Source organism: Triplophysa rosa, unplaced genomic scaffold, assembly GCF_024868665.1.
Source record: "Triplophysa rosa unplaced genomic scaffold, Trosa_1v2 scaffold226_ERROPOS550011+, whole genome shotgun sequence".
Taxonomy (NCBI): domain Eukaryota; kingdom Metazoa; phylum Chordata; class Actinopteri; order Cypriniformes; family Nemacheilidae; genus Triplophysa; species Triplophysa rosa.
The window spans coordinates 28,074-46,928 of NW_026634242.1; the positions used below are offsets into that span (position 1 = coordinate 28,074).

The following is an 18,855-nucleotide window of genomic DNA, read 5'->3' on the forward strand; positions in this document are numbered from 1 at the left end:
GTACTCATAATATTTGCACATACTGTACACTTGAACTCCACACTGCTCCATAAACATCCCTGCATACCTCATGACAATATTATTTTTGCATTCTGTTTACAGTTTTAAACTTTTCATTTTTGTTTTTATTCAGATTTCTCTAATAATTTTGATTCCGATTTCTACACAAGTACATTCAAAAATATTGATGATGTGACTGCAGATATTAGCTACTTTACTGATGCAGTTTTTTGTCAAGGTAAGCCATGTGAGCAGTTTGAAAAGTACAAAGGCTTTCTATACCTTTACAATAATGTGCAGGGCCATACGGAAACTGTGGCCGTTTTTGTTAATTCCACACTAAAATGTTGGGAAAATATAGAATTGCATAAAATAGTTTTAAATGTTTACTTTCCTACACAAAAAGATTATGAAGTTATTGATTGGTGTGACTGATTAAACTCTGAATAGCAATTATCATGTATTTGTGTATAAATGTATTTTTATTATACAGTATGTTTTATTATACAGACAATATTCCTATTTGTTAATTGTGTTTTACATGATCATCATAACCATTATAAAACTGTTATAATGTATAGATTAAAATGTATGTAATTTACTGGCAATACTTTGTTCCAAAATAAAATAACATTAAACACTAACAAGTCTTTATCTTTATAGAATAAAACTATAAAATATAACACAACACATCTTTCATATTTTACACATATTTTTCCAAAACTGCTCTAGAAAAGCTAAAGTCCGTATGCCATGAGCCAGTGGCAACTGATCTTTAACACTTCAGATGAGGAACTTTATAAGAACCTTTTTACTTTTTCCCCAGAGGGCGGCAGCATTTTACCACAAATGCAATGAACGTTTTGCGTCTACCCAGGAATCAGTGGAGCAACGATTCACACAAGATCTTGCCTGATGAAGCTGGTTATTAATGCATGCAATATTTTGTAATGTTGGATGTGTCATGCTGGATATTATATGCATATAAAGCTAGCCTTTTAATGGATCGTTTTAATTTGGCACAAACTTTTTTGCTATAATGTTTCCAAAAGCAATGAAGGAGAACAAAAAATGGAGAAAGAAACTAAAGATTTCTCTAGATGGTATAAATTATTTATTAAAGTATTAAGTTACATTTTCGGCATTGCACATTTTCAAAGATACTACAGCCTTTTAAAAAATGACTCAATCATTTCTGTTGCTTTTTAGAAGATTCAGATGGTATGCTGGGAATTAATCTATTTTTATACCGATTCATGTCATTAATACTGAGGTTCCTGAAGCAGTACTGGCATTAACTGATCTTACTGGAGCTGCAGGGTTTGATTTCCTGAAGAGAGGAAGCAGTGAGTCAACTTGAAGACCCAGCCTGCTCCAGTCTGTTTAAGTCACTATCTAAGACAGGACTGATGTCTCTGAAGCTCACAAAGAGTCGCTTTGGTGACCCACTTAGAATCGGTGGGGTCCTTGTTTCCATGGGACAGATGAAATCTGCTGATTCTTCTGTCTTGAGCTTTCTTAGTTGTCTGAAGTGGGTAAAGCCTAGCTTCTTTGGCTATGACAGAGAAATCACAGGAACACTGTTACTGCTGTGATGGGAAATAGCTCATATTTTGATATGTAGCATGAAATAAAGAAATATCATACCCTGACTTTGGCAGTGGTGGTAAGCGGAGCATGCCCGCTGGCATTGGCAAATTCCCGTTTCTCTTGCTGTGCCTGAGATCCAACAAGTGTGCTGAAGTTGGTGGCGAGGTGCCGTCTGAGGAGGGTCTTCTGTGGGGGGATGTTGAGGAGCATGGCCAAAGTTTCAGAGTTAAAGCGAGGCTCCAGAATCTGATGAACAAAAATATACAATTTTTGAAATTACAATTTATTTAGTTAGTTTAATTGTATTACTGTAGGGGGAGTCTTGAAATTGAAGGACCACTTCTGGAAAAAATATGCCTTTCTAAATTCAGTAATTCAGAAAAACTCAAGCAGACAACAACCTTCTTAATGTAGCATATAGTATTTTACAGGTACTGCCACATTTTAAACTTCAGGACCCACCTAAAGAAGTTCAATATACCCACCAAAATATTTTCAAATGGAAATATACACATGCATTCATAGAGAACAATTAGTTTGTGCCTTGTTTGTATGAACAAAATTTAATTGCAATACCAAAATACTGTCAAAATAGTGTCGGGGCGAAGTGGCCTTCCTGGCTTCCCCCATCACAGCCACGAGGACCTGCAAGCGCCCTCGGTACGCCGCAGTCGTGTTAACGCTCACCAGCCTCCTCGGCGGCCGTTGTTCTGTCGATTTATACTACCCATCGAATTTTGCTACCATCTTGTTGTGTTTGGGCTGGGGAAGGGTAACTAAGGTTTGGGGTGGGTTGGGGGAGGGGTTAGTCCTGTTTTGTATGGAGGTAGCAAAATTCGACAGGGTAGCACAATTGGACAGAACACCGTAACTCTTGACTCTCCTGGCTCCTTGCCCCAGCGTCATGGCCACAATGCAGCACCTCTTTTTATTTTAATGGAACTTCCTGAAGTGTTTAACTCCCTATTTATTTGCTTAGGCACTATTTGCTGACCTGAATGAGCTTGCCGCAAAAGAAAGTGTATGTTACTTGCTGCGTCCGAAATCGCATACATTTAAAAAATATATTACATTCACATTTTTATGCACTTGACAGACGCTTTTATCCAAGGCGACTGACATTGCATTATACTATACATTTGTTACTAAATATGTGCAATCCCTGGGATCAAACCCATGACCTTGGCATTGCTAATGCCATGCTCTAACCACTGAGCCACAGGAAAGCTTACTGTGGCAGATTGTACTGAATTTGAATAAGTACCTCCCCATCGGCCGTTAAAACAGTATGTTCTATATAGTATGAGTGGGATTAGTATGAATACATTCCGGACATACTGCGTCCGCCATGTTTTATGGTCATTTGACCCATACACCCATATTAACAACAACCTGTACCTGGCGTCGGTACAAACATTATTTATTCACTAGAAATGATGGTAACGCTTTAGATTACGGCCCGCAACGTACTGCATAGTTAAACAGAATTTACAGTGTAACTAATTGTAACAATAATGTACGTCTACAGTACATATCTGTAGATAAAGGGGAACAATATGCAAAGTTTGGGGAAGAAGTCAGAAAATTAAAAAAAAAACTTTATACTTTAAGTATTTTAAAACTAAGGGGTAACTATTTTAATATTACATGGTATGCATGACCTGCAGTTTGCTATACATCAGTCTTAGCGTGAACACACACTACATTTTTGTAATTGCAATGTACCCATAAATAAGCTACTTTGGATATTAATTAAGTACGAGGTTCTTATTTCATTATTATAGCAAACACGAAATAAGGGGAAATGATGTGACAGCAAGAATGAAGCACGCAGTCTGTCAACTGTAAATTTGACTTTTGAGTTTTGACTTTAGGATTAATTTTTATTTGATTGATTTTAGGATTGTTGGTCACAAATCATTTCTTTTAATTATGAGTTATTATGAGTTATTTTAATGAGTTTTAATGTGTAACGTACAAAATCAATGTTGATATTTTGAGTTAATATGGCATGCAGTTCCCTCATAAATATTTTTTTAATTTTCCCAACTCTTACCCCTTTATTCCCCAAATTTTACATATTGTTCCGCTTTATCTACAGATATGTACTGTAGAGGTACATTATTGTTACAATTACTTATGCTGTAAATCCTGTTTAATTATGCGGTACATTGCTGGCCGTAATCTAAATCGTTACCGAAATTATTTATTCTGTACTTACATTTAAAAACGGACACCCGCTTTGAAGTTTACGCTATTTTTATTTGATTCACTTTTGAAATTTGCTGACCGTTGCTCAGCTCCCGTGACATCATTGGATAGAGAAGTGTCCGTCCAATCCACACTCACGAATCTCGGCGGAAATAGTAGACCATCCGGGTATTTCTCGCCTACTGTTTTTTGCATACTGAGGTTTCAGACATACTATTCATGACTCACACTCATTTTTGCCTACTATATAGTATGCAAGTAGGCGATTTCGGATGCAGAGATTGTGTTCATGGTTGTGACATAATAACTTTGTAGTATAGTTGGACTGGGGAGGACCTAACTCAATGAACCATAAATCCTCTCCAGTTTTGTCTCACATTAGCTACATTACCAGAAATACTTAAATGTGGAATGAAAGTCAACGACTTACAACCAGGCCTCCATGAACTCCACTGCCTCTAAGGTTTGGAGCATATTCGGCCAAATCCACTGACCTCAACCACTCCATCACACGGTGATTAGACCACTGAACCACCTCAGAGGGAGAAGTCTTATTCTGTATGGAAAACAAGCAAAAACAGTTTAAAATCAGTTTAAAACAATGTGTCATCTAATTGTCTGATGAATTTCCAATTCTCCATGTCTGTATTTTTATTCCTATAAGTAGTGTTCTCAATTTGTAGAGCATTGCATGAGCAGAGCAGAGCATGGCTTTGACTCCCAGAGGATGATAAAAGCATCTGTAATGCTTTTAAATGTCATAAATGTAATGCACCCATTTGTCTGACCTCGTCCCCTGGTCTCCGTCTCAAGCAGTGTGGGTTGAACTTGTTGGCATGAAGAACATGGATAGCACATTTAATGCTCAAATGATGGAGTTGGCTGGTGACTTTCAGGAACAGTAGATCATTCTGAGAGAGAAAAAAATCAGTTACAGTACATCATAAATGTGACGAGATGTTATTTTTAACATTCCGGTCGATCATATAGCTACTCTTACCACCGTCAAAAACTGTAGCATTCGTCCATCAACCCTGCTCTCATAGAACTGATCTTTGTATTGCGGTAAGCCAATGTCATCAAACCAGCCTTCAAATGCAAAGTGACAATATAAAACTAAGCAAATAATATTGCAGATACAGACTTAAAGAAAGGGTGACATGCATTATTCTCATAGAACATGTAAAGGCCTTTCTAAGATCATTCCCCATGTTAAATGTAATTCATTGGTGACAGTACGTACGTGTAACCCAGATGTGATTAAGTTCAGAAGATTTTTCCATTGACTTGTTATTAAAGGCTCTGAGTGCCAATTGCAGCTTCTTTCTGTGCAGAGGATGTTTAATACAAATCTCCTGCAGGAAATACAAACACATTTGTAAATAAAACGTCTTGGTTACGGATGTAACCTCGGTTCCCTGATGGAGGGAACGAGACGTTGTGTCGAACCGACAGAATGGGGTTTGTCTTGAGAACCTATCATCTACTGAGTATTTAGAAAAGGCCAATGAAAATTGGCGAATGAAATTTGCATGCCGGGCTCCTCCCCGGATGTCCGGGTATAAGAGGGAAGCTCATTCATTCACCTTTGGTCTGAGGAGCCTAAAGCATCCTCCCCCGACCGCTGGGGTGGGCGGCCAGTGTTGTGGCATGAGGGACACAACGTCTCGTTCCCTCCATCAGGGAACCGAGGTTACATCCGTAACCAAGACGTTCCCTTTCTGTCGGTCTCTCGACGTTGTGTCGAACCGACAGAATGGGGTTCCTATGGAAAACGCCACAGCACTGAGCCGCGTCACAATCTCTGCGGAGCGACGTTGACTGGCCTGGGCGAGTCAGACGAACACGCTAACGCGAAATTATGACCCTCCAGTGGAGAGGAAGGGGGACCCAGAGCTTTACACAAAGTTGGGAAGCCCCTGTCACCGGCCGTCACGGGCGGAGGCCTAGTTCTCTAAATGGCGAGAAGCCGCCCGGCACCGTACGGGCCACTGGGTAAGCATTATCCCCCCCGGGGGGAAAAACGCTGCAGAGGCCACTACCTACCGTAGGGAGGAATTAGTGGAGACACCACATGGTCTCACCATCAGGGGAGAACTCATGGGAGGAATGTGCGGACTGCAGGAGTTAACCGCAAGGTGGGAGTCCACCTGGGGAGGTCATGGGTTGCCAAGGTGGGAACCATTCATGAGGATACATCAGACGGAACAGCCCACGGAGGGGGGGTTACCACGTCTGGAGCACTAGGTCCGGTTAGAGCTATGTGGGAGATAACTCAACTGTTCCCCGGCCTAAGGGGGCAGGGCTGCTCTGCCCAGCCTGTCCCCTGGAAGGGTGCTTAGTGATGGATGGAATGCCTGTTCTTTACCCGAGGGGAAAGAAGTGAGGCGGGATCGCCACTGCTCCCCCCGGAGGGGGAAGGGCTTCCGCAGGCGTATGCCCTACCAGCTGCCGGTCCCACACCTTGCCAGGATGCGGGCTGACACCGGTTCCGCGCGTAGGTATTAGAACCTCACGGAGTTGTTGGGCATAGCCCAACCCGCAGCTCTGCAGATGTCTGCCAGAGAGGCGCCCTGAGCCAGTGCCCATGAGGGGTGTGCCTCACCCCCAACGGGCAGGGGCGAAATGAGATCGGTATGCCCTAACGAGGGCATCCACGATCCAGTGCGCCAGCCTCTGTTTGGAGACAGCCCTCCCTTCTGCTGACCTCCGAAACAGACAAAGAGCTGCTCAGAGCTTCTGGGCTCTGCGTGCGGTCCAAGTAGAGGCGCCGTGCGCGTACTGGACACAACACGGATAGGTTGGGTCTTCCTCCCCGGTGGGGAGCGCCTGCAGGTTCACCACCTGGTCTCTCGGGAGAGTGGTGGGAACCTTGGGCACGTAGCCGGGGCGGGGTCTCAAGATAACGTGAGAATCCCGGCCCCGAGTTCTAGGCAATCTGTGGACACGGAGGGTGCTTGTAGATCCCCTACCCTCTTGGAGGTGAGCGCCATGCGGAAAGCCGTCTTTATCAAGACTGAGAAAGAGCGGCAACCCCGAGAGGCTCGAAGGGGGCGGGGCCTCTTGAGGCCCGCCACCTAGGTCGCAAGAGGGTACGGAGCGCGGATAAGGTGGTCACCCTCTCGCGCCCCTTAGGAACCTAATGACCAGGTCGTGCTGTCCCAGAGGCTACCCAGCACTTGGGTCATGATGAGCGGCCGTAGCGGCTACATACATTCCCAGTGTGGAGGGGGAGAGGTTACTCCCCAGTCTCTCTTGAGGAAGGGACAGCTCGTACCCGACCGAGCAACTCCGCGGGTCTTCTCGCCGAGAAGAGCACCAGGACGAGAAGAGGCGCCACCTATGGGCGTATAGCCGCCCAGTGGCCGAAGCCCTAGCCTGAGTGACGTCCCAACCGGACCGGGGGTGGGTCACTCAGGATCTCCTCGTCCCGTCCAGACATGGAGACCAGGTTTTGCCTGGGATGCCGTAACGTGCCCCTTCCCCTGGGGAAGCTGTCCGCCAGGGGGAGCGGCCAGGGGGGAGTTGTTGTCAGAGCCTCAGCTCCGAGAACCAAGTCCTGGTTAGGCCAAAGGGGCGTAACTAGTACCACTTGATGCTCCTCTTCCCTGGCCTTGCACAGGACCTGTGCAATGAGGCTCACTGGGGGGAAGCGTACTTCCGCTTGTCCCGCGGCCAGCTGTGCGCAAGGGCATCCGTGCCGAGGGTACCTCGGACAGGGAGTACCAAAGCGGACAATGGGTGGAGTCCGGGGAGGCAACAGGACCACCTGTGCCTGGCCGAACTGCCCCAAATGAGCCGGCTGCGCGGGGAGGGAGTCGCCACTCTCCGCGAGGCGTCAACTGACGAGAGAGCGCATCGGCTGTCTGGTTCAGGACGCCCGGGATGTGTGTGGCTCGCAGGGAGCTGATCACCTGCTGACTCCAGAGGAGGAGGCGTCGGGCGAGTCATGTTAGCTGCTGTGAGTGAAAGAATACGCCACAGCAGCTGTGCTGTCCGACCGGACCAGCACGTGCTTCCCTGCACGAGAGGTAGTAGCCTCCTCAATGCAAGTAGCACAACCAACAACTCTAGGCAGTTGAAATGCCAACGCAGGCAGGGGCCCGTCCACCGCCCTGACACTGCTTGCCCGTTGCACACGGCACCCCAACCTTGCAGGGAGGCATCCCAAAGGGGACCCCTGTCCGCAAGAAGGTCATGGAGACCAGGGGGTTAGGGTGTGTCGGCAGAAAAGCGTGTGACCATACGCCTGCTGCCGGTGTGCCACGCTCTCCAAGGAACTTGACTCTGCAACCAGTATTGGAGTGGTCGTATGTACATCGACCTGAGGGGGACCACCCCCGCCGAGGATGCCATGTATCCCAGGAGCCTCTTGTTACAGGGGGACCGCTGACTGTCTGATCTTCAGGCAGTTCAACACTGATCGGGCGCGCTAGTCAGTCGCGCTGCATCGGGGAGGCCGCGAGGGTGCGGGCTTACTCGTCGCGGATCTCGCGCCCCCCACAGGGGGGTGAGCGGGGCCGCTCGTGAGGACAGAGTCGAGTTCCATACCGTGAAAGAGGATGCTCTGCACCGGGGAGAGCTTTCTCTTTTCTCAGTTGACCTGTAGCCCCACCGATATAGGTGCCGGAGCACCAGGTCTTTGTGTGTACACAAACCGATCTCGAGAGTGTGCCAACTTGAGCCAGTCGTCGAGATAGTTTAGTACCCGCACATCTCCTTCCCTAAGGGGAAGGAGGGCGGCTTCCACGACCTTCGTAAAGACTCGTGGAGACAGGGACAGACCAAAGGGGAGGACCCTGTACTGATATGCCCGTCCCTCGAACACAAACCGTCTGAGCGGCCGATGTCGAGGGAGGATCGAGACATGAAGTACACGTCCTTCAGGTCGATTGCCATGAACCAGTCCTGACACCTGACGGACGTCAGGATGCGCTTCTGCGTGATCAACCTGAAAGGCAGCTAAGTGTAGGTGCCTGTTCAGAACACACAGACCCAAGATAGGGCGCAACCCCCCGCCTTTCTTGGGGACAATGAAGTAAAGGCTGTAAAACCCGCTGAACATCTCGGCTGGTGAGACGGGCTCGATCCCTCCCTTCACCAGAAGGGTGGCGGCCTCGGCCCGAAGTACGGGAACATCCTAGCCTCTGACTGAGGTATATCGGATGCTGAACTTGGTGGGCGTGAGGCGACTGGATCGCGTAGCCGAGACGGATCGTCTTCCCAAGCCAGTCTGACAGCCTGGGAAGCCAGACAGGCTCCCAGAATGAGACGGGGACTAAGGTACGATCTTTTTCATCGTCCCCCCGGGGGGTGGTTCGATGGCTAGCAGTACGGATTCCTTGCCGGGGGAGGTCCCCCAGGGAAGAGATCAGCTCTGCTGTTTTTCCTGCCTGGCGACTGCGCAGCTCAACGCACTGTCTGACTGAGAGTGCTGAGGGCTGGTGTTTATACTCGACATTGCGCTTCGCCATGATGCAACGTCGAGTTTGCCGTTCACCGTCGTGCAGAGGGTGGGAGGGGCTGTGATAACCCAGAGAGAGAAGAAACTCTCCTTTCTTGAGAGTAAGTGGGCGCTAGCCCCCCGGAGGGTGCCAGCAGATGGAGAGACGGGGCAGGATCCGTCCCTATCCGACTTCCCAGAGATGTGGCTGGGGTTGGGCCCAATGGTAGCCTCGATCCCCCTGAGGTCTTCCCATGACAGCCGCTTCGCCACGGCTGCTGATGGGGCGATGGTCTCCTCTTCGCTGCTCCTCCAGGGGGGATGCCCCAGAGCTGGAGGGCGTCGAAGAGGACCAGGGCTGCTGGGAAGCAGACAGTGCACGGGACTCGACGGCCGAGGCGGCCGAGTTGCGGCACGGAGGATTGCTTCTTACTGTCGAGAACCCTCCGGGGAGGCCGCGTGCGGGTCTCGCGCCCCCCCTGACGGGCGGGGGGTGAACGGGGCCGCTGCGGCTCGACAGTAACACCAACCAGCCCCCCCTTGCGAGACGGGTATGTCGAGAAAGTGGATCTTCTCAGCGTTACTCATCTGCGCAAGGATTGGCCAGAGGAGTTTCTCATGGACCACAAGTGTGGACACCGTCCGACCCAGGGCCCACGTGGTCACCTTGGTTGCCCGTAGAGCGAGGTCGGTGGCGGCGCGGAGTTCCTGCATAAGCGCTGGGTCGGTCTTACCCTCGTGGAGCTCTCTCAATGCCCTGGCCTGGCAGGAGCCATAGCGTGGAGAGAGGAGGCAGCTTGGTCCGCCGCAATGTAAGCTCTCGACACCAGAGATGCCGAGACACCACATGCTTTGGACGGGAGTCTAGGTCGAGCCCCCCCCCACGGACCCGACGTATCCTCCAGCCGTCTCAACCTCGGGGGAAGAGAGGGTGACAGAACTTTGTTTGACGTGAAACGTGCCGGGAAGGGGCGTTCCAGGTCTTACAAAGTTCCTCATGCACTTCCGGTAAACACGGCACTGGGGGCGGGCGCGGCTTGGAGCTGCGCTCAAACCCGAGGTGCCATGTAGCCAGCCGCGAGCGCCGGGAGAGGCAGTGCGGGCACTGCAACCCAACACTCACGGCGGCCCGGGAAAGCATGGCCGACATCTCGACATCCGCTTTTTCCTGGGCTCGACCCCCCGAGGGAGGGAGCCCGAAGAATCGTCGGAGTCGGATGGCAGTACGTCACCCCCCGATGCTGCAAGAGACATCTCATCATCACGCATCGTGTCCGAATACGTGATTGAGGAATAAGACGGCGGACCGTCTTTTTTGGGGAACGGTCAGACGAGCGAAACGAGGTGTGAACGGTCCGTGAGCCGTGGCTGGCGGATTATCGCTCACAGTAATCCTCATCTCACCCTCGCTGCTTGCCATAGCGGACGGCAGGGCCGTAGTCCTGCCGCCACGGAACGGGGAGCAAACGAGGTGGTGGCTGAGTCCCGTGGGAACACAGCCACCTGTGACGCAACGTCTGAATCGTCACCGCCTGCAGTGCGGGCAGGACGTATCCACAACGTCTGCCCCAGCGTACTGGAAGCAGGCATTGTGTCCGTCCCCCTCCTCGATGAGTGTGTTGCACCCATGAGAACAGCGGGACAAGCCACGCTGGAGAAATTTGCTCTTTTATAGAAGGAAATTTGCTCGAACACCTCCGGAAGTGCCGAGACGCCCAGGGGAGAGTCACTGCAGGAAGGGACCGTCCGCTGTCCATGTCGTAGATTCCAGCAGAAAGAATGATCACCCAGATCGTAGAGAAGCTCACCAGACGCATAGGCTCTGAAGAACAAAAGGTGAATGAATGAGCACGCCGGCTTCCCTCTTATACCCGGACATCCGGGGAGGAGCCCGGCATGCAAATTTCATTCGCCAATTTTCATTGGCCTTTTCTAAATACTCAGAAGATAATAGGTTCTCAAGACAAACCCATTCTGTCGGTTCGACACAACGTCGAGAGACCGACAGAAAGGGAACACAAACTACTCATGCAACTGCACTTTAAACTTTAATCTTCATTTTAAACTTTACAATAAAATAACTAAAATATTGATAATACAATACTTTTCTAATAATAAAAATGTAGACCTTCTCGAGCTCCTGTGGAGTGGCAGATAGTAAGGTTTGACCACTATCGACCCATTGACGGGCCAAATTGACATACTGCCCGAAACCGCTGTCCTCCAGCCAGCTACACACCTGCTCTGTGTTCCACTTACAGAATGGCGTGTGCAGACTGATGAAGACATAAAAACACCAACATCAATATATTTTGTAAAAGGTATATAAGGAACAGTTACTTGACAGTTAGTTGCTTGAATGCAACATTTACCAAGCTGAGTGTCCTGAATCAGGGGTCCGTGTTAACCGGGGTCCTGCTGTGGCCCTGAACCCTCCTCTCCTGAACTCGGTGGGCTCCAGGTCATATGACAGCACACCTGTTCTCTTGATCCTCAACACAAACATGCATAATTCTTAGATACACGCTCTCTCTTTTACAAACACACACACTCACAAACATACTCACTTTCCCCAAAGTTTGCGTATGCTGGTGTTTTTAACATTTTCCTGTAACACAGGTGATTGCTCACCAGAATCGGCTCCAGACGACAGTGAGGATAGGTCAGAAGATGTTGTATCCTTAATTTTCTCTGTGTTTCCTGTGGGGGAAAGAAATCTCACATTCCTAATCCTCATAAACACAATTTCATGGTAATTTGTCACTACTTTACGGAGTGGCTAATTCTTCTCGGGGTGGGGTTTAAATGCTATTTTTTTTCTCATAATAATACGTTTTTGTATGATTCACACTACACAAATGTATATGTATTACCCACTATAGCTAGAAATTCCAAGACACCAGGCTGTAAAATTTCATCAAATAAAATCCAATAAAATGAAAACAAAATCAAACCAAGCCAAGGCACTCTGGATTATGAGAGTGTGATGAAGTCAAATAAGGACTGGCCTTGGATTAGCTATTGTTAATAATACAATTATTATCTGCCACATTAACACAATGTCCTAACCCGTTTGCAGCAACATGCAATTTATCTATCATTGTACAATTATATTGTTGTGGAGGGGATTTTAGCTCAATTTACTTTGTCTGGATTAAGATCCAGCGTAAAGCAAGTTCAATAAAATGTACGCTTTTTTAAAATGTAAGCTCATTTTAGACTCATCCCTTAATTTGTGAAAACAAAGACAAAACACAATTACACACAATACGCTTAATACTGGTATCCATGGAGAAGATACAGGTTGTAAATGTAGAAATATAGTATATTTGAGCAGTAGAGTTGGCAACTGAAAGATAGGGAATAACTGTAAAACAGGCAACATTTAAAAACATAGCTCTTGATGACCCATTGTTAAAAATTCACATAAATCAACATAAAACTGCAGCTCAGCCCAGTTTCTTTGCTGATGTTTTGTAGGGCTTTGTGAAAACTAGTAACTTTGTATAAGCGCTTGTTGTATTATTGCCTCCTTATGACAAATCACTTTATTGTTTCCTAATTTCTTTGTACAGTAAGTCGCTTTGGATAAAAGCGTCTACTAAATGCCTGAATGTAATGTAAATGTAAATGTTGTCGAAATGAATTTAAAACCGCGGCACTCTTTACACAGAGACCAATGGAGCTGGGTTTCATAGGTAGTCTCCAGTCGACAGCCCCTGACTGCAAGGCTCCGTCAAGCCACATCTGGCAGTGGTTTCAGTCATGCTTCGGTTCCAGAGACTGCCAAACAGGTGGGGTCCATATGAAGGCTGTTTGCCCCTCCTGAAGGCCCTTTCATTAGAGCCCATCAAAGGATCAGGGAGATGGAGAGAGGTTTTGAGGGGTGGTAGAAGTGGTTTTGCCCCAGAGCATGGGTGGAGGATCGACTAAAAATATACATTCAAGCGATTGACCAAGAATAGAGGGCAGATATCTAAAAGCTTCTGATCTTGTGCAATAATTTTCCCAGAGAGCCATGCCCAAGAGACAACACACGAAAAGAAGTGATACTACATAAGCATAGGTCATGTCAAGGGCTCAATACGTGTGCATTGACTTTACATAATCAGAACAAAAAATTACAGCAAGAAGTAAAAGTTTTTTTTTATACCATTTTGCGATACTGCAAAATTGTGACAAATGCAATAGACACTAAATGTAATAAACCAAAGACCAAACAACCCAGATAGACAGGGCTTATATATTCCTAAAATGTATATGATTATGTTCCTGTCTACATGGAAAGTTAAAATCTGTTCTCTTACACACACTATAGGACATACTGATGATAAAATGTTAAAACTAGGTTTAAAAACATAAGCAGCACATTCGAAACGGGACATAAAAGAGTTTCATACTAAGGCTGACGTCCTCTGGAGAACTCTGGTCTGATGTTCCACTCGCCTCACTCTCTCTTTTTTGCGATAGACTCTGTATCGCTGGGGGTATTTGTTGTCTGTTATCAGCTGGATGAATCTTTAAAAGTGGGCAAATATAAAATCATAGGTTTAAAATGTCGCACTACAATTATCAACAGGGCCATGACATGAGCTGTGTAGACATCCTTAGTTTAAAGTTAACAGAAGACTGGAATGAATCAAAATAGATAAATGTGTAGATGAAAGAGTGAGAACTGGTTAAGTTGATAATCACTGTACCTCTTCTGACAGGACAGGCTCTACCAGTTTGCCTTCCAGAGCCTATAGAAACACAACAAATTTTTGCAAGATGAGACTTAGCCATGCCTTGTGTTTGACAAGAGCTACTAGTCTGGATTTTAATCTGACCATTGGTACATCAGTATATGCAGTGTCTATGTCATTCAGTTGTCAAATTGTAAAAGTCAAGTTGAATTTTAAGACACGTATAGTCTTCAGTAAGATCATACCACATTGACGACAATGAGCACGGGACAGCAGGTAGTAGATGCTTGTTTTTATAAAATCACATTACGATGCGATGTCTGGGTTGTTGCACTTAGCCCCCCCAAATATTTTTTAGCACCAACTGCATGATCTACATTCGGGTTGGTTACACTGGATTTTAAGGTTTATTAATTGTAATGTGAATTTGCAACTATATGTCACAGCACATTTATATCAAACTTATCAAAGTGATTTGATGTGATTTGGCCAAACCTTTTGTTCTGAGCTGGCTTTCAAGTCTTCCATGCTGATGGATCTATAGAAAATAACAATTCAGTTCAATAAAATATTATTTATACAGGACTTTTTACATTTTAAAGTTGCATTGTTGCATTGTAGCTTTAGAGAAAACTAAGTGCAACAAGTTCAAACAGAGAAGAATACTGTACAGTACATGGAATTATTGAAAAATAAGGTCATCCTAATAAAAGTAATCTTAACGGAATTTGCACCCTAAGATGATCTAATGTCAGCAGTCAAGGAACCAAAACTCCAATGATGAATTAATGGAGAAAAAACCTTGGGGTAAATAACTTGGGGATACAACTTAATCTGTTTGGTTTTAACCTATGTAAAAACTAAAGTGTTTTTTTTATTAAAAGTTACAGAGTAAATGTTTTTGAATAACAGGAAGAGCTAATTAGTAGTGATGTATTAAATCTACATTTGTTTAAAACTGTATAGGTCTGAATTTGTTGAGTTGTTGATTTTGTGACCAATATCAGGCAACAGAGGAATGTTTAAGCAGGAACGACAATAAAGGCATAATGGAGCTATAATGGAGCTATAATTACAAAATAACAACAAATATTTTCTTTTCCTCTCTTAATATACAAGGTCTCAATAAAGATATACTATTACTGTAACATCAGCTCCGCCCTCGTCGACCCCGCACCCCTCTGACATCATTGATTACCCCGCACCTGACTCTCATTACACTCCACCTGAACACTATCCCATGGACTCTATTTATACCTTTTGTTTTGTCTTGTTAGTTGTCCAGTATTGATGTATTTTGTCCCGCATATGCTTTACCCTGGACTCTTTGGAAATAACCCTACTATTACAGTCTCCGTGGATGTTATTCTGTTGGATTCTATTTTACCCGTTGTCATTTTGTGGATTAATTTTTTGGATTATACTCACCCCCTTGGACATTTATGTTATTCACCCGGATTTATTAAACCTTTCATTTGACATTCTACTTCTGTTCTTGTGGCATCGTTATTCATCTGGTGGACTGTTACAATTACCTTGGATTTTCATCATTTTGTGAAGAAACTGAAGAGACCAGTAAAGGAGATGAGCTACTGAAGGTCAACTTTGTCAAAAAAGAAAGCACAGATAAGAAACTGAACATCACTGAAAAGCAGAAGTTTACATATAAAGATGAACAATTACTCACAACACAAACCTCAGTGTGAGCCTTGTGTGTTAACGAGTTCATGTTTATACTTCCGTTCTGTTCATCTTCCTCACTGCTGATGGGAACAGATTTGTCTCCAGATGCTGTAAATATGATATAAGTTTCATATTATTTATCACAAACAACTACTTCTACTACTACTACTACTACTACTAAAAACAACCTCAGAGAAATAAAAACAAAAAGCAGATCACCTCTATTTACACGGAGTACAAATAGCCCGCCTTGTTGGCAGAGACTATTTACACTAGCTCTGCCCACCAATATGTGATTGGAATAGAGAAAGTGTAAGATTGACGCCATTTTAAACAGGGACTCAGTGGCATAAAGTGTAAAGTCTGTATAGCTCAGCATGGGAGACCAGAGTTCTAATCCCGCTGAAAACCTTCCTTAACCTTTTTATTACTGTACAGATCATAAAGGCATTTGTTTTCAATAAAACTGATTTAAGACTTAAAATTCATTTTTATTCATAATCTTTAGGTTTAGGGTTATCTAAGGTTAGGCGTAGGTATAGGGCTTTAATATCTCAATAAATTGCCATAATTTTAATAAATGTTATAAATATAATGATTTACTGTCTGTTATTATTGTATAATGTTTAATGCACAACAATACTGGGGTGCAAATTGTAACGTTATCTGCCACTATATGTAAAAAGCATCTAACTACTATTTCTACTTAATCCAAAGAAAATAGGCCCTACAGCTATTTTTGGTTAGTGTAAATAGCATATCGCTAAGAAATGCTGCTATTTTCACTTAGTGTAAACAGAACTTACTACTATTTAAACTTAGTGTAAATAGCATCAATTGCTATTTACACTTAGTGCAAATAGCCGCTGCCTTAATAAAAACACCTTTGAATCAAACTGTCTCAAAAAAATGTTTGTAAGATTTACCTTGAACTAAAGTCATGATGTCACTGATCTGTCTGCACTGGCTGAGGAGTAGAGTAAGCTCTCCTATTCGCCGGTCCTAAAAACATAATAACAATAAATCAAAATAATTGGCAATAAATGACAACAATCAGTAAGTGTCACATTAGTACATACACATCATAGACAGAGAAGGCAATAAATCATAACCTAAATCTGAGATCTGGAGTACAGGAGAAACAGAGAAACCTCCTCTGGATTTTGTTTCTCAGACATTCAACATACTCAAGTCCATAAACACACTGAGAGGAACAAAAGCCCCAGTGTGCTCGAACTGACTTCGGCTCACCCTGTGGACATTACCAGTGGGGAGGGAAGTGTGTTGACAGTATGTTTGGAAAGTTTGGGATTTCCAGATTTTATTTTTAAATTTGATAATAACAGCTACAATAATTGATTTATTAATGATGTACCTTTTCATTATTGGATGCGATTAATGATTCCATCCCTGTTTTTAATTTCTGGAGCTCCTGATCTGTTGACAAAGAAAAATAAGAATATCATATATAAAAATACCATACACTATATGAACAAACAAGGTTGTGTGTTTGTGTTTATGTCTACTAGTTACTGCCTGGATTTCATTTAGTCAACATTTAAAGGTCTACAACTCAAAAACTAATTATGTTTTACGGACAAAGAAAAAGAAAACAAACTGGTCTTAAACTTTTCTATATAGAAGTTAAGTAGAGCTATAAACTTCACCACCTCACAGACACACACACACACACACACACACACACACACACACACACACACACACACACACACACACACACACACACACACACACACACACACACACACACACACCCACACAATCACACCACACACACACACACACACACACACACACACGCACAGGCTTTGGTTGACTATCCCCGTGGGGACAGTCCATAGGCGTAATGTTTTTATACTTGTACAAACTATATTCTATCCCCTATCCCTAACCCATCCCTAAACCTAAGAATCATAGAACACTTTTTGCATTTTTAGATTTTCAAAAATAATTGTTCTGTACAATTTATTAGCTTTTTGCCCCTGGGGACCTCATTTTTGGTCCCCACGGTGACACGAGTCCCCATGTGTTGGTGTGTATTCAGGTTTAGGTCCCCACCGGATATACAAACATGAACGCACACACGACACACACACACACACCACACACGCGCACACCCACACACATACCACCAACCTGCTTTGGTTGACTAAATCCCCGTGGGGACAGTCCATAGGCGTAATGTTTTTATACTGTACAAACTGTATATTCTATCCCCTATCCCTAACCCTATCCCTAAACCTAAAGATCATAGAACACTTTTTGCATTTTTAGATTTGTAAAAAATATTGTTCTGTACAATTTATAAGCTTTTGTGCCCATGAGGACCTCAATTTTGGTCCCCACGGTGACATGAGTCCCCATGTGTTGGTGTGTATTCAGGTTTAGGTCCCCACCGGGATATACAAACATGAACACGCACACACACACACACACACACACACACACACGCACAGGCTTTGGTTGACTATCCCCGTGGGGACAGTCCATAGGCGTAATGTTTTTATACTGTACAAACTATATTCTATCCCCTATCCCTAACCCTATCCCTAAACCTAAAGATCATAGAACACTTTTTGCATTTTTAGATTTTCAAAAAATATTGTTCTGTACAATTTATTAGCTTTTTTTGCCCCTGGGGACCTCAATTTTGGTCCCCACGGTGACACGAGTCCCCATGTGTTGGTGTGTATTCAGGTTTAGGTCCCCACCGGGATATACAAACATGAACGCACACACGCACACACACACACACACACACAGTTTACAGTCACATAAAACAAGAGCATGCACATAGTGAAGCAGAAATGAGTTTTACATGCACAGATGTGATTTGCATTTCGTTTTAATAGTTTTTAGTGTTGTTATGCATACATGTAGAATAAAGAGTACGTTTAGTGTTGAGTCTCCTCCTGTAAATCTCTTCTAATGGTGAGAACATGTCAAAACGAAATGAGAACAAAGTTGTCAACCAATATGTTTTAAAGGCCAAAAAACAGTGTGGTGGGTGGAATCGAATGATATGGAAAGTACACAAAAAAGCTGAAATTAAATTAATATTTATGTTACTAAATATATTTAATGTTTATATAAGATATCTGAAAATGAACTAAAAAATCACAGTAAAAGTCTCCAGCTGAACAGCCACAGAACCATAATGTACATAATTCACAATAAAAACATATTTACCAAATTATTTGCTTTTCTATCTTTTAATATGAT

At 44.4% G+C, this 18,855-nt stretch overlaps 1 protein-coding gene across 2 annotated transcripts in view; it reads right to left on the minus strand.

Annotated features, from left to right (window-relative positions):
- Window positions 1–1,102: 1,102 nt before the first annotated feature.
- Window positions 1,103–18,855, minus strand: part of ppfibp2a (PPFIA binding protein 2a) — a 48,535-nt gene continuing 30,782 nt past the window's right edge. The window contains exons 7-22 of one of the 2 annotated variants that reach the window (XM_057327389.1): window positions 16,988–17,049; window positions 16,539–16,614; window positions 15,626–15,720; window positions 15,465–15,532; window positions 14,425–14,467; window positions 13,945–13,986; window positions 13,645–13,762; window positions 11,812–11,944; window positions 11,617–11,736; window positions 11,373–11,520; window positions 5,045–5,156; window positions 4,802–4,890; window positions 4,590–4,712; window positions 4,232–4,357; window positions 1,648–1,836; window positions 1,103–1,555 (exon numbers count right to left, since the gene is read on the minus strand). In XM_057327389.1, the coding sequence (XP_057183372.1) occupies window positions 1,352–1,555; window positions 1,648–1,836; window positions 4,232–4,357; window positions 4,590–4,712; window positions 4,802–4,890; window positions 5,045–5,156; window positions 11,373–11,520; window positions 11,617–11,736; window positions 11,812–11,944; window positions 13,645–13,762; window positions 13,945–13,986; window positions 14,425–14,467; window positions 15,465–15,532; window positions 15,626–15,720; window positions 16,539–16,614; window positions 16,988–17,049 (1,748 nt within the window). In that variant the 3' untranslated portion in view covers window positions 1,103–1,351. Of the gene's footprint in view, window positions 1,556–1,647; window positions 1,837–4,231; window positions 4,358–4,589; window positions 4,713–4,801; window positions 4,891–5,044; window positions 5,157–11,372; window positions 11,521–11,616; window positions 11,737–11,811; window positions 11,945–13,644; window positions 13,763–13,944; window positions 13,987–14,424; window positions 14,468–15,464; window positions 15,533–15,616; window positions 15,721–16,538; window positions 16,615–16,987; window positions 17,050–18,855 lie in introns of both variants that reach the window. The other variant, XM_057327388.1, reaches the window with a different exon arrangement.